Genomic DNA, 15,938 nt, shown 5'->3' with positions numbered 1-15,938 from the left:
ATTTAGTGTTGTTGCTTCCTCCTCTCCTGGGTGACCATTCTTTTCTCAATGATCCACTAAATCTGGTACTGTAGAGCTTCTAGTGCTATTTCTCTTTTTTCTTTTAATCTATATGCATTCTTCTTTTTTGGGGGGCTAAGCTCCTCAAAGGTATGGGGTTCTTTTAGTTGTGTTCTCTGGTACTTAATACAGCATCAGTGCATTTTCAGCCAGAGTTTGCCAAACTCTTTTTGTAAGGGAGAGAGTCAATATTTTAGATATTTAACTGTATTTGTGGGGTCATATAGTCTCTGTCACAGCTACTCATCTCTGCTGTTATTAACGTAAAAGTCACCTTGCTGCTAGACAATATATAAATGAATGAGTATGGCTGTGTTCTAATAAAATTTTAATTATAAAAACAGGTGGTGCACTGGATTTGACTGCAGTTCTTACTCTGCTGACCCTTTTTCTAGACTCTCAGAAATGTACTAAATAATTTGAATTCTTGTGTCTTAAATAACAATAGGATAGCTAACGAGGCAATAGATGAATTAGAAAGATGATACTAAAAGAGAAGCCAGAGATTAAGGCTAGTGGTGTAAATATTAGCTGATGTATTTAGGATATATGCGTGTGTATTTTATGTCTAAAAGAATATAGAAAAGCTAGATAGTGAGCAGTAGTTCTCAAGGCAGGGAATACTTGTTCTTTTCCTCAAATATGTATATATAAGTAATAACTGTTCATTAAATGTTTGCTGAATGAATGTAATTAATAACAGGTCATTTTCAATGATGTGGTTAGGAGATAGTCAGTGTACAGTTTATAGAAGGGTTCTGTTTCAGATGTTTTTTGCGGGCTTCCCTCATGGCTCACTGCTAAAGAATCCGCCTGCCAGTGCAAGAGAGAGGCAGGGGTGTCATCCTTGGTCCAGGAAGATCCCACATGTCAAGAAGCAGCTAAGCCTGTGTGCCGCAGCGATTGGGCCTGCACTCTGGAGCCTGCGTTCTGCAACTCGAGAAGCCACTGCACTGAGGACACTGCGCCACAACTAGAGAGTAGCCCCCACTCACCTAAGCTAGAGAGAAGCCCATGTAGCTACAAAGACCCAGCACAGCCACAATAAATCCATAAGTAAAATTATAGATAAAAAGGTTTATTGGAAATGCGATGTTTGAAAACTTAAGGCAAATTTCTTCATAGGTAGTGTTACATATGGTGTTGTTCCCAAGCTAATACATAAAATCCTAATTTATAACATACTTGCATCATGAGGATTAATAGTTCTGTACAGTCTATGCCAACCAAAATTTTGCAGTTGTGTTCAGAGTTAGTTTGGGTTACCAGGAATACATTTTCATCTATTACAGCCTTAGCATTAATGTCAAGATTTTCCATTTCTCGCTTGCAAGGGTGAAGGAAATCTGGGTGCAAGTTTGGTGGTGAAGAATAGAAAATGGGCCTCTTGGGAATCTAGAAATCAGGAAATATGGAAAATAGAGCCTCTAGTTACTGTAAACCCTATGGATGGTTCTCACTCTCCACTAAGGCTCTGGGTTCTTCTTTTTTTTCTCCTTCTCTTTTTCGGATTCTGTGGTCCAAAGTATCAGGGAAACTCTCTTAGCCTATTAAGGGAATAGAACCTCATTTATTACCTACTCAGTTACTCTTCTGTACTTGGTCATTTAGTTACATTTCTGTACATGAAACAAGCGCAAAGCTTTTTCTTTTAAAAAATATTTATTGATCAATTATTATATGCCAGCACAAGTTATTAGTTATTAGCAGCAAGGCTGCTAATTGAGTTTGGAAACCATGGGATGATATTTGTGGATTCCTTTTGTTTCTTTGATGAGTATAGAGAAGATCCTATACTCCTTTCCTTTCTTTCCTTCTCTTCCCTTCCTTCCATCCACTTAAAACTATTCGGAAAGAAAGTCTACTTTCCTTTCTTTCCTTTCTTCTCTTCCCTTCCTTCCTTCTACTTAAAACTATTGGGAACGAAGGGCTCAAATGGTAGCAGTGGGTCTTCAGGTTAAAAAAACTAAAGTAAGATTCATCTGTATTTAAAGAAAACAAAACCTTTGTATAGGCATTTTGTCTCAGACCTGTCTACTTAATTCTTAAATCTTCTGTAATTATGTACTCTGTATTTATGTAATGAGTAATCAATCTAGTATTATTTCCATTATATATTTCTATGATGGGGTAAACTATTATTATTTTCATTATAAAGTACATTTTTCATGTGTCCTGTATTTTTAGATTCATAATTAGTTATAATTCTAACTTATTTAGATGAAAGTAAAAGTCGCTCAGTCATGCCTGACTCTTTGCAACCCCATGGACTATCCAGTCCATGGAATTCTCTAGGCCAAAATACTGGAGTGGGTAGCCTTTCCCTTCTACAGGGGATCGTCCCAACCCAGGGATCGAACCCCGGTCTCCCACATTGCATATGGATTCTTTACCAGCTGAGCCACAAGGGAAACCCAACTTATTTAGATATATGAAGTTTAAACTTCTGTAATTGTTTTTAGAATCGGTCCTTTTTGCTTCTTGAAATGCGTAGCATTTTAATTGTTGATATTTTCATTTGTGGCACTAATAACCTTTAAAAACTTAGTTTCTTATATCTACCTTTTGCCTCTACCTCAGGAATCAGAGATGGAAACAGAAGAAGAGGTTGACATTTTAATGAGTAGCGATATTTACTCTGCAACCTTATCAACCAAATCAATTTCTTTCACGCGTGCCCAAACTGGATGGCTTTTTCGGGAAGATAAAACAGTATGTGCAAATCGAGATTTTTACACTTTAAAAACTGTTCAGCATTTAATATTGCCAAAATAATGTGATGGAAATGCATGGAGAACAAGTAGCTTAGTTAATTGTCAAGTCGTGTGTTCTTTTCTCCTTGAATCCAAATAGGGATTATAATGGTTGGTTACAGAGTTGGAAGATCATCTTAGAGAAGCCAGGAGAGAAAGCTTAGTTCATTTGAATTTTATGTTGAAAAATATTCTTGTTGTCAGTTGCCTTGTTGTTGAATAGGAAACAGTGCTTCACATGGTTCTGTTATATTTCTAATGCTTTAATTTTAAGAAGACCATAAAGAAGCTCCACTGTTAAATTCATTTCCCTGGACCTTTTTTCCACTTTTCAACTTTAAAACTATTTACTTACCCCTTATCTATTCCTGAGTATTCCATATATTTGACTAAGACTAAATAAGCTTACATTTCTACAGTACTTATTTAATTAAATCTCACTGGAGGTTTCTCCATTAGTAAATTGTCAATTCTTTCCATAATTCTTATTTCATCTGCTCAAAACATACTCACACATTTTTTAGTTGGATGTATGAAGAAGCATTTTATAAAATTTTAAAGAATAAATAACATTGGGTAAGGGCCAAGATTTTATGAATTTATCTTTTATTACACACAACAGAAATATATCCTTATTAGAAAGACAAAAGTAAATTAGTCAAGGTTCTCTGAGAAACAGAATCAGTAGGAGACCTATATCTATCTGTATATATGTATATATCTGTATGTGTATATATATACACACACACATACACATATGTAGACAGAAGGAGAGAAGAGTAAGGAAGAGGTTGATTTACTTTAAGGAATTAGCTTGTGTGAATGTAGGACCTGGTAAGTCTGAGATTTGTAGTGCAGTCTAGCAGGCTGAAAATTCAGGAAAGAGGTGTATGGTTTTGGGCCTGAAATCTATAGATCAGGATCTCAGGCAAGGTTTCTGTGTTGCAGTCTTGAGGCAGAATTGCATTTCCTTTGGGAGACCTTAGTTTTTGCTCTTCAGGCCTGCATTTGATTGGAAACAGCCTTCCCACCTTATGAGGGTAATCTGCTTTACTCCAAGTCTACAGATTTAACTTTCAACTAATCTGAAAAATGCCATCTTGGAATTCCTCAGCAGTCCAGTAATTAGGACATGCTTTCACTACCATGGCCTGGTTCAGTCCCTTCTTGGAGAACTGAGATCCTGCAAGCTGTGGGGCGCACCCCCCCAATACCCAATGTTGGCTTTGTAGCAACATCTCAACTGGTGTTTGTTTGAACAGTTGAGCATCATAGTCTAACCAAATTGACATAAAATTAACTACCACACAGTCTTACATTTAAAGCTGAGAAATCCCCCTTGACTACAGTTTATAGTCCCAGAGTCTTTTGCAGATTATCCAGCTGTATATCTTCCTGACTTTTTTTATACTTTATGTACATTGTTGTTCAGTTGCTCAGTCATGTACAATTCATTGTACATTGATATATACCTATAATAATCAACATATCTCAATGTATATTGATTTATATCTATAATAATATTTAGTTATTGATACAAATATTTATTTTTTCAAAAAGTGTCATTGCATTGTATCTATTATTTTGCAACTCCTCCCCCCACCCACCCAATTTTTAGTATGTCTTAGAATTACTTTATTCTTCTTACTACTGCATTGTATTCCATAGTATGGATATATTGTAATTTATTTACTCAGTATCTTATTTTTGGATGTTTAGGTGGATACACATTTGTGTCCAGTTTTCTCCCAGTATAAATGATGTTACATTTACCATCCTTTTATATCCCTTTGCATTGTCTTTTATAGCTAGCAAGAAATGGAATGGTTGTATTATGGGAAATATACATTTAAATATTTTTATTGATATGACTTATCTTTTGATTTATTTTTAATAAATGCTTTTTCATTATAAGATTTCAAAAATTGATCATTATCACCTGAATGTTTCCCAACCACAGAAAAATTCTCACTTTGAGGTCTATGTTCATCAGTTTTCATCTCTAAGCCTATTTGGCAACAAGTAACATTATAGGATTTCCAGATGTGAGATCCTATATTGCAATCCATTTGTTGGCCTGAGTCTTATGTTTGTACTCTGTTCTTCTGGACAGCATTAGAAGGATCACTTCAAGAGAAGATAAAAATTGAAGCTGCTGTTCATCTAGTACTACTGCTAAGCAGCTCAAAGCTCTTGAAGAGTGTCTAGGTGATCTTCTTAAATCGTTGACAGGTAAGGAGGGAGTCAGTAATTGCTTATAGTTCCCATTTTGTAGGTAGAAACAGGTGCAAAATGCCTTCCTTTCTAATGATTGATAAGGAAGCCACAAAGCAAGGTAAAAACAGAAACCACTCTAAACACTTAGTTTTGGAATGCCAGAAAGCAGCAGCAAGAGAAGTGATTTGCATACAGGTAGAAATGGGAAGCCTATTTTTAGTAAGTTACTGATCATGTTGTTTCAGGTAAGGTATTTCAAACTCTGACCACCTGTGGGTCTGAAAAAAATGAAGGTTAATGTTGAGCGAGGACTCTTCTTGATGTCCTTTTATTCCATTTGAGTTCCTCAGTCTCAATCCATAATATAAATATAAATTGTACTAGTGAGGAAGACTGCTTGGTTGTTCTCTTTTTGTTGAAAGAAGCAAGCAACTGTATCTTGGAAGTTTGGGCCTGCTAGAGAATATTGGAACAGGTAATTAATTTTAGTTGTACTAGAAGTTTTTATGTGACTTAGTTTATTTCTTTTTATTCTAGCTTTTATTTCTATCTATAAAATGGGAACATTAATTATCCCTGACCCCTCCTTATAATTCATGATATTTGATTATTATCTAAATTAAGTTTTCTGTAGCTTTGTGCTACTTAGTAGATTCTAAAGGAATACTATGTGCTGTTTAATTGGAGATTAACTACCTGCATTTTATCTGTTTAAAAATTTTCCTTTACAAATTTAAAATGTGTAATATTATGTATTTTTTAGCTTAATAGAATGTATAAGATAATTTGATAATTTTAAGTACCAGAGGAATATTTATTTTCATCTAAATGTTACATGTTTGTGGAGAAACTGTATATTTTACTTTGAAACTTAAAAAAAAAATCTAAGGTAAACTTTATTTGTTTTATTATTTTGAAATATTTGATTTCGTTTTAGGAAAGGGTAGGAAACTTTTTGGCCGACTTTTACCTGGTGAATGGACTTGTTTTAGAATCAAGAAAAAGAAGAGAACATCTCAGTGAAGAAGACATTCTTCGAAATAAGGCCATTATGGAGAGTTTGAGTAAAGGTGGAAACATAATGGAACAGAATTTTGAGGTATAATTTTACTTTTCTTAATGTATAATGTTCTAAGGGAGGGGGTAGACTTCATTCCTGGCATTCAGTGAGTTTATTTAAGTATGCTCATAGGTTTCGTTTACCATGTATCACCTTTTATTTTTCTGTGATGGTCTGGTGATTTTTTTGTGAATCTGTTGTTTGTTTTTGAGTCTTCACTAATAAATAGATTAAAATCATTTTGTAAACATGAAACCAAAGCATGATCCCTTTGCATACATTTTTTTCTACTCCATCAACTGAAACCTGCTGCTGCTTTGAAGGCCTTACTAACAATCTGCCTACTTTATGAAGTCATTTTTAGCCAATCAGTTCAGTCAGTTCAGTTCAGTCGCTCAGTCGTGTCTGACTCTTTGCGACCCCATGAATCACAGCACGCCAGGCCTCCCTGTCCGTCACCAACTCCCGGAGTTCACTCAGACTCACGTCCATCGAGTCTGTGATACCATCCAGCCATCTCATCCTCTGTCGTCCCCTTCTCCTCCTGCCCCCAATCCCTCCCAGCATCAGAGTCTTTTCCAATGAGTCAACTCTTCCCATGAGGTGGCCAAAGTACTGGAGCTTCAGCTTCAGCATCATTCCTTCCAAAGTACACCCAGAGCTGATCTCCTTTAGCCAATACCATCCAATAAATTTTGTATTCAGTATGTATTTATTGAAAACATGTTACCTGCAAAGAATTGTGTGACAGTTTGGAAAGGGGAGGGAAATCAAGGAAATACTTAGGTACAAGACACGATAACTTGTGTCTGCAATCTTATTTCCTTAGTAAGATGAATTGAATTGGTCTTTTAACAATTTTAGATTTTAAAACTGGAAAAGAAAAGATTCCTAAAGATTAACATTTTATGACATTTTTTATAGCAGTGTTTTCAAATTGTAGGATTGGGACCTCTAGTGGATTATGAATTCAGTTTAGTGGGCTATTATGACTTCTGCTTTTTTTTTTTAAGTAGAATCTAAATTCAGATAATAAAAACTAGAGCACATAGTGTGTGTGTGCGCTCAGTCGCTCAGTCATATCCAACTCTGTGACCTTATAGACTTGTACCCCGCCAGGCTCCTCAGTCCATGGGATTCTCCAGACAAGAATACTGGAGTGGGTTGCCATATTTCCTCCTCCAAGAGATCGTCCTGTCCCAGGGATCAAATCCTTGTCTCCTGCATCTCCAGTTGGGTCCATATTTCTTTATGAGTCAGTAGTGTCAGGGGTGTGTGTATACGTTGTGTTTATGTGGATATGTGTTGACTGCTGGGTTATAGTGTAAAACGTCAGTCACAGTCACGAAAAGCTTAAAGGCTACTGTGAAGAGACTTGAATTCCTTGAATGTTTAGTCTCTCCCTTGCAGTGTTGTGCCAAATTACATTATCAGTTCAGTTCAGTCGCTCAGTCATGTCTGACTCTTTGCGACCCCATGAACCGCAGGAAGCCAGGCCTCCCGGTCCATCACCAACTCCCAGAGCTTACCCAGACTCATGTCCATTGAGTCGGTGATGCCATCTAAGCATCTCATCCTCTACCAACCCTTCTCCTCCAGCCTTCAATCTTTCCAACATCAGGGTCTTTTCAAATGAGTCAGCTCTTTGCATCAGGTGGCCAAAGTATTGGAGTTGCAGCTTCATCAGTTCTTCCAGTGAACACCCAGGACTGATCTCATTTGGATGGACTGGTTTGATCTCCTTGCAGTCCAAGGGACTCTCAAGAGTCTTCTCCAACACCACAGTTCAAAAGCATCAATTCTTCTGTGCTCAGCTTTCTTTATAGTCCAACTCTCACATCCATACATGACTACTGTAAAAACAATAACCTTGATTGCATGGACCTTTGTTGGCAAATTAATGTCTCTGCTTTTTAATATGCTGTCTAGGTTGGTCATAACTTTCTTTCCAAGGAGTAAGCATCTTTTAATTTCATGGCTGCAGTCACCATCTGCAGTTATTTTGGAGCCCAAAAAAATATAGTCAGCCACCGTTTCCACTGTTTCCCCATCTGTTTGCCATGAAGTGATGAGACCGGATCCCATGATCTTAGGTTTCTGAATGTTGAGCTTTAAGCCAACATTTTCACTCTCCACTTTCACTCTCATCAAGGGACTCTTTAGTTCTTCTTCACTTTCTGCCATAAGGGTGGTGTCATCTGCATATCTGAGGTTATTGATATTTCTCCTGGCAGTCTTGATTCCACCTTGTGCTTCCTCCAGCCCAGCATTTCTCATGATGTACTTTGCATGTAAGTTAAATAAGCAGGGTGACAGTATACAGCCTTGACGTACTCCTTTTCCTATTTGGAACCAGTCTGTTCTTCCAAGTCCAGTTCTAACTGTTGCTTCCTGACCTGCATACAAGTTTCTCAAGAGGCAGGTCAGGTGGTCTGGTATTCCCATCTCTTTCAGAATTTTCCACATTTTATTGTGATCCACACAGTCAAAGGCTTCACCGTAGTCAATAAAGCAGTAATAGATGTTTTTTTGGAACTCTCTTGGTTTTATGATGATCCAGTGAATGTTGGCAATTTGATCTCTGGTTCCTCTACCTTTTCTAAAACCAGCTTGGACATCAGGAAGTTCATGGTTCACATATTGCTGAAGCCTGGCTTTGAGAATTTTGAGCATTACTTTACTAATGTGTGAGATGAGTGCAATTGTGTGGTAGTTTGAGCATTCTTTGGTATTGCCTTTCTTTGGAATTGGAATGAAAACTGACCTTTTCCAGTCCTGTGGCCACTGCTGAGTTTTCCAAATTTGCTGACCTATTGAGTGCAGCACTTTCACACCATCATCTTTCAGCATTTGAAATAGCTCAACTGGAATTCTATCACCTCCACTAGCTTTGTCCGTAGTGATGCTTTCTAAGGCCCACTTGACTTCACATTCCAGGAGATCTGGCTCTAGGTGAGTGATCACACCATCGTGATTATATGGGTCGTGAAGATCTTTTTTGTATAGTTCTGTGTATTCTTGCCACCTCTTCTTAATATCTTCTGCTTCTGTTAGGTCCATACTATTTCTGTCGTTTATTGAGCCCATCTTTGCATGAAATGTTCCCTTGGTATCTCTAATATTCTTGAAGAGATCTCTAGTCTTTCCTATTCTATTGTTTTCCTCTCTTTATTTGCATTCATCACTGAGGAAGGCTTTCTTATCTCTCCTTGCTATTCTTTGGAACTCTGCATTCAAACAGGTAGATCTTTCCTTTTCTCCTTTGCTTTTTACTTCTCTTTTTTTTACAGCTATTTGTAAGGCCTCCTCAGCCATTTTGCTTTTTTTGCATTTCTTTCTCTTGGGGATGGTCTTGATCCCTGTCTCCTGTACAGTGTCACCAATCCGTCCATAGTTCATCAGGCACTCTGTCTATCAGATGTAGTCCTTTAAATCTATTTCTCACTTCCACTGTATAGTCATAAGGGATTTGATTTAGGTTATACGTGAATGGTCTTAGTGGTTTTCCCTACTTTCTTCAATTTCAGTCTGAATTTGGCAATAAGGAGTTCATGATCTGAGCCACAGTCAGCTCCGGGTCTTGTTTTTGCTGACTGTATAGAGCTTCTCCATCTTTGGCTGCAAAGAATATAATCAGTCTGATTTTGGTGTTGACCATCTGGTGATGTCCATGCGTAGAGTCTTCTCTTGTGTTAGGGATAGACAAAGTTTGTAGAAAAGTATGCCAGGTTTCAATTAATTCATGGTGATACTGTGATGGTTTGGAAAATTATTTTAATGTTTAAGAAGTTTATATATTGAGCAAATCAGCCATTGTTTCATGAGTACAGGATGTAAAAGTACTTAAGAATCCACATTAAATGTTTAAGTTAAAATGTGATCAGACCAGTTTAGTATGATCCTATTCTCTTCCTGTCAGATCCTTTTGCAGTCCTCATTTTTCTTTTGTCCTTGGGATAGAGCCTCACTAGACTTTATTTTCCATACACCTCCTGGTATTTACTGATCTCTTGATCAGTAGGAGTTGTAGGATGTGTTATGTTCGGGTAATAGGAAATGGACTGAGAGAGGGAATGATGAGCTTAATCTTTCACAAAGCCACTACCCTTTTTCATTGTAAAATAGCCAAAAAAGGCATTTCTTTGGACCTACATTGTTATTTATTTTTATTATAGTTCTTTTTAAAAAGATGACATTGTTTTGCTTATTGCTTATAGGTGTTTACTGCTACTTTTGTTTAATTTTGGCAGCAAACCATTTTGAGATAAGTACACAAGTTATTTTCTTTAGGGTGGAATTTGTAACAATGCAATTGAATTGTTAAAAGGGTCTTTAATTGACATTTTAATCAAGTACAGTTTTACACATTGAATTTAAAACTTAGTTTAATCCCAGATGCCTATATAATAGAACAAAATAATGTGAGTTAAATAATTAAGCTTTTGACTTCTAATTAGGAATCAAAGGAAATTGTGCTGGGTATTGTGTGAAGTATTTTTTCATATATTATCTCATTTAGTTATTAATTGTTACATTGACCTACTGAGATTCAAGGCAGGAGGAGAAGGGAAAGACAGAGGATGGGATGGTTGGATGGCATCACCGACTCAATGGATATGAGTTTGAGTAAGCTCTGGGGGTTGGTGATGGACAGATTGGCCTGTCATGCTGCACTTCATGGGGTTGCAGAATCAGACACGACTGAGCAACTGAACTGAACTGAACTGAGATGACTATCATTATGCAATTTTATAGAAAGGAGAGTGAAGTTTAAAAAAAAATAATATATCTGAAATCATAAAGCTGTAAGTAGCAATGACGGGTTTTGATTCTAGGACCGTTCCCCAGGTTCTTCTTATTTTAAGTATATAGCTTCCCAGTCTGCCTTTGTTATAGTCTCTTCTTTGTGTGTATTCACATATTTAACTAATCTTAGCAATTCTTTCAGAATATTGTGAAATTGAACCTGGAAAAGGAATAAGGGAAGTTTGCTATTGAAAAGTGTATTAAAAATTAGTATTGCGTTTTTTTTCAGTGTTGTGTCTAAAACATATTAGTAAAAAACATGTTTTCGGCTTTTGAGCATTATTGAAATTTTTGCAAGCCTAGAAAATATATATGACTATTTTTATTATGATTGTTTTCAAAAAGACATGAAAATATTGTATATATACATATATATATATATATATTTTTTTTTTCATTTTTGGGTGGCATTGCATGGCTTGTGGGATCTTAGTTCCCTATACAGGGATTGAACCTGCAGAAAGCATGGTGTTATAACTACTGGGTTGCCAGGGAATTCCCGAAAATACTATATTTTAAAGCCACATTTTAATAAAATTTCATTTCTTAAAAATAAATATACTAGTCTTTTTCAGAATGAGTTTATGTTCTTTATTCTAAATAATTAGCTTTTGAGTTTCTTCTCATTTTTATAGCCAAATATTTGTTTTAATTTCTATAAGAAATAGCGTATAGGTAGCATTTAGGAGAAATTGCTGTTTAACTAGTTTTGCCATGCCTACTTCTTCTTCCCCCCTCCTTTCCAGACATATTTAGTATATATTTTTAACAGTATTTTTTATAGTAAAATTTAAGTGCTCAGAAATTCTTAAGTCATGGCTACTTGCTCCTATACTTTTGGTGCTGCTTTCCACTTTGTTCTATCCAACTGGAGGAAGCAGTGTCATATTTATACGTTAGACAGTCATTGATAAAAGTATTAATTTATGCCAACTAGATATATATATATGTAGAATATTGAGTTAACCTCTGTTAGTGATTATATATTTTTTAATATATAAAATCAAAATAGGAACACATAGACATAAAATACATGAATGCCTTAAACTTCCAGAAATCTTTGCAACATAAAATACTAAAATTTAGCAAATCTAGCAATAAATTAAAACTCTTTTTTTATGCTTTAAGAAAAACAGGCATTAGAAGTTTGCATTTAATTATGTAGGAAAGGTTTGATGTCATTTCAGTTACAGAGCCTTGGGGAAATAACAGAAAGCCATCTGGTGTCCTGTGGCAGCCTTCATGTCTTCTTGTTTCATTAAATAGTTGTGATAACTGCACGGAGGAAACACTGACGGATTCAACTGCTAGTATCAGTATATAACAAAGGGCAAGTTGGAATAAACATAAACTAAGACAGAGCTTATTAAAATCTAACAACTGATTTTCATAATGGTGAGGTAAAGTGCTCAGTAAAAGGTGAAGTTAGATTCATTAGTCTCTACTAAGATGGGGGACGTTTAATACATAGTTTAGAAAGAATTCTACTGGAAATAGTAGAAACTGCTTAGAGAAGTTTATTACCTGTAAAATTATATGACATGCTACATTAATCATGCCAGAAAAATGAGTCTTCACTAAGATTTTATATATATATATATATAACACTAGTTATAGCCAAATATATATACAAGTATTAAATATATATATAGGTATTAAATAGACTGGTGACTCAGTGGTAAAGAATCTACCTGCAATGAAGGAAATGCAAGTTGGATCCCTGGGTTGGGAAGATCCCCTGAAGGAGGGTTGGCAACCGATTCCAGCCTGGAGAATCCCATGGACCCAGAAGTCTGGTGTGCTACAGTCCCATGGGGCTGCAAAGAGTTGGACACAACTGAGCGACTAACACTTCCACTTTTTTCATGATGTTAGTTTCACTGACTATAAGAGATTCAAAATTACAGTAACTTAAACAAGACAGGAGTTTCTTTCTTATATAAAAATCTGAGTTTGTATGGTTTCATTGCTCTGTGAGTTCATCTCAGACCTATCCTTTTTTTTTCTGTCTTATCAATATTTCTCTAGCGTTTCTAGGATCTAGCTCTCATCCACATGGTATATGATGGTTTATTACCTGTTTAGTATCCCAACCATTAGGAATAATAATTCCTAATAGTAATTAGGAAGGAAAGGCCATACATGTTCTGTTTGAGAACCCAACCAGAAGTTGCACACATCACTGCTCAAATCCCATTAGTTAGAACTTAGTTACATGATAACACTAAGCTGGCTGTAAAGATGGCTAGAAAAGAAGTCTTTTATCTAGGAAGTAACATGTCCAGTCAAAAATTGGTAGGAAGATTTTACAACAAAGAATAGCAGAATAGATTATTGATTGAGTAGACATCTAGTATTCTCTAATGTCTCTCTGTTAGATATATAACTGATGCTTCAGTTACCACATAAATACTAGTAACTCTCCCCCAGTATATACCTTCAGTTCTGACCTGACTTTTAATCACCAGATCTATAGTATTTTCCTTCCTCCACATGGATAAATACAGGTATCTAAAATTTAGTATGTTTAAATCTGATCATACAATTTTTTTCCTTCTCTGAGTGGTACCACCATTATCTGCTACCATGACCTAAGTCAGCACACTGCCATTTGTCCTTGAGCTTCTTAACTTTCCTTACCTCTGTGTCTATGCTGCTGCTGCTGCTAAGTTGCATCAGTCGTGTCTGACTCTGTGCAACCCCATAGATGGCAGCCCACAAGGCTCCCCATCCCTGGGATTCTCCTGGCAAGAGCACTGGAGTGGGTTGCCATTTCCTTCTCCAGTGCATGAAAGTGAAAAGTGAAAGTGAAGTTGCTCAGTCGTGTCCGACTCTTTGCGACCCCATGGACTGCCGCCTTTCAGGCTCCTCCGTCCTGGGATTCTCCAGGCAAGAGTACTGAAATGGGGTGCCATTGCCTTCTCTGTGTCTACACTTGATCACAAAATCCTAAAGATCTCACGAATCTCTCTTCTTCCACTTTGAAATAGCTCCCCTTATCATTTCTCATTTGAATTAGAGATAGCTTCCTAACTTACTGCTACCAGAATGAGCTCTCTGAAATAGATTGAACTATGTAAAGCCTTAATAACTAAAATGTATAGAATATTTACTGTTCGTTAGGCACTGTTTTAAGTATTTTAGGTTAACTATCCAGTTATATCCTTACAACAACCCTGAGAAGTTATAGTTAACTAAACGAGACAAAAGAGTTTGAATAATTTTCCAAAGTCAGCTAGTAATTGGCAAAGCCAGGATTTGGTCAGTCTGGCTCCAATGTTTGTGTTCTAAAAGCTGCATAATATTGCTCAAAATATTTGTCCATTGCTTTTTGAGTAAAATACAGTCTACTTACTGCGTAAAACCCTTTCAAACTACTTTTTCTCTTCTGTCTTGCCCTTTTACCCTGTATCTTGCTGTTTTTCTTTTTATGTATGTTACTTATGCCAACTAGACACACCACACTTGTAGTTTCCTGTTACAGCATGCTTGTTCTCACCATTGTTTGTTCTTCAGTGTCCTTCAATTGGTTATTTTGTTCTCTTTCTTTCAGACTTCTCCACTAGGAACCAGCCTTTCTCCCACATCTTTTTGGCTGCCTGCCCCAGCCTGGGTCAGGCCAATCTCTTCTCTGTGCTCTTTATGCCATCCTCTTGATCTCTCTATCATAATAACCATCACCCTGGATTATAATTACTCACTTCCTGTGTATCTCTTTATAAGCTTCTCAAGGGCAGAATTTTGTCTTTCATACTGCCCGATGCTCAAAAAACTATGTTTCCTTTCATCCCACATTCTTCGGCTGTTACTCAGAGATCATCAATGATTTCTAGCCAACAAAATCTAACTGCCAGTTTTTCAGCCTTCTTTAAAGTCTTTGTGTTATGGTACTGAAACAGTCTTTTCACGTCCATGATACCTTGGTACTCTGTTGTTTTTTTTTTTCCTTATTGACTAATATCTCCTTTAATTTTAAACACTTTGAAAGGCTCCTTTCTGTCCTCTTCTGCATTCTCCAATCCTACCACCCCCAGTCTGTGTGAGTTTTAGGACTCAGTCATCAGTCCTGTTTTCTTACTTTTTATTTAGTCAGAGAATTCTTAACATTATTTCTAAATATGATTTCCTTCTTGATTGTTCTCTTTTTGTAACTGCCCTCTAGGAACTTCCCAGTATAAAATACTCATTATTATTTACTGAATCTTTTCTAATGTGCCACGCACTAACCCTTTCTATACATTGTCTCATTGAATTTTTAACTGTGATGTGATGGTCCTATTTCCATTTTGCAGGTGAGTTAAATTGACAGTTATATAAAGTTTCTTGTCCCAGTTCACATAACTACTAGCTAGTGGAGCTGGGTGGGATTCTGGCTCATTTTTGTGTCTTCAGAATCCTTGGTTTAACATGCTGCCTATTAACATCTTAAACTCATTATATCCAAAACTATACTTTTCTGAATGGAACCTCTCCTAGTGGTACTGTTTTTTTTTGTTGTTGTTATTTATAGCAGTCTTTCACTTATTACCCTTTTGCTGTACATAGTTTGTCCTGTTGATTTTTTCTTAGCAATTTCTACTCTACTCCCTTATTTCTTTATTGCCAGTTTATCCTATAGTGATCCAGATTCTTAGTTAACAAAGACAAGGGGTAAGTTTTAAATCTGATATGACCCTTACCACTGTTGTTGATATTCCTTTTGAACTTTCCTCCCTAGTTCAAGTCAACCTAGTATTTTCATTATTCTCCCTGTCCAAAATATTCTTTTTCTTTTCTTTTAAATTGGAGTGTTAATCTTCTAATCTCAATTTATTGTCTGTAGAAGACTGCCCTGTTTTCTGAACCCCTGTATTACCCAGTTTTTTGTAAGCAAATTTTGTCTTTAGTCATTTAATATTTTGTATTCCTGATTAACTGTTCATGTTTGTGTATGTTTTTTCTTTCCAGCTCTGAACTGTGAGCCCCATGAAGTCAGGATTAGTTTTTATACTTCTCTGTAGTTCCCATGATCAGCATCTAGCATAATGTCAGAAACATTTTAG

The 15,938-nt window shown here is 36.3% G+C and overlaps 1 protein-coding gene across 1 annotated transcript in view; it reads left to right on the top strand.

Annotated features, from left to right (window-relative positions):
- Positions 1-15,938, top strand: part of ANKRD13C (ankyrin repeat domain 13C) — a 90,680-nt gene that overhangs the window by 59,070 nt on the left and 15,672 nt on the right. The window contains exons 8-9 of the mRNA XM_004002076.6: positions 2,641-2,772; positions 5,968-6,129. Coding sequence (XP_004002125.2) covers positions 2,641-2,772; positions 5,968-6,129 — 294 coding nt within the window. The remainder of the gene's footprint in view (positions 1-2,640; positions 2,773-5,967; positions 6,130-15,938) is intronic.

Source organism: Ovis aries, chromosome 1, assembly GCF_016772045.2.
Source record: "Ovis aries strain OAR_USU_Benz2616 breed Rambouillet chromosome 1, ARS-UI_Ramb_v3.0, whole genome shotgun sequence".
NCBI lineage: Eukaryota > Metazoa > Chordata > Mammalia > Artiodactyla > Bovidae > Ovis > Ovis aries.
The sequence above is the reverse complement of the archived record's forward strand: the minus strand, read 5'-3'. Positions and strand labels throughout refer to the sequence as shown.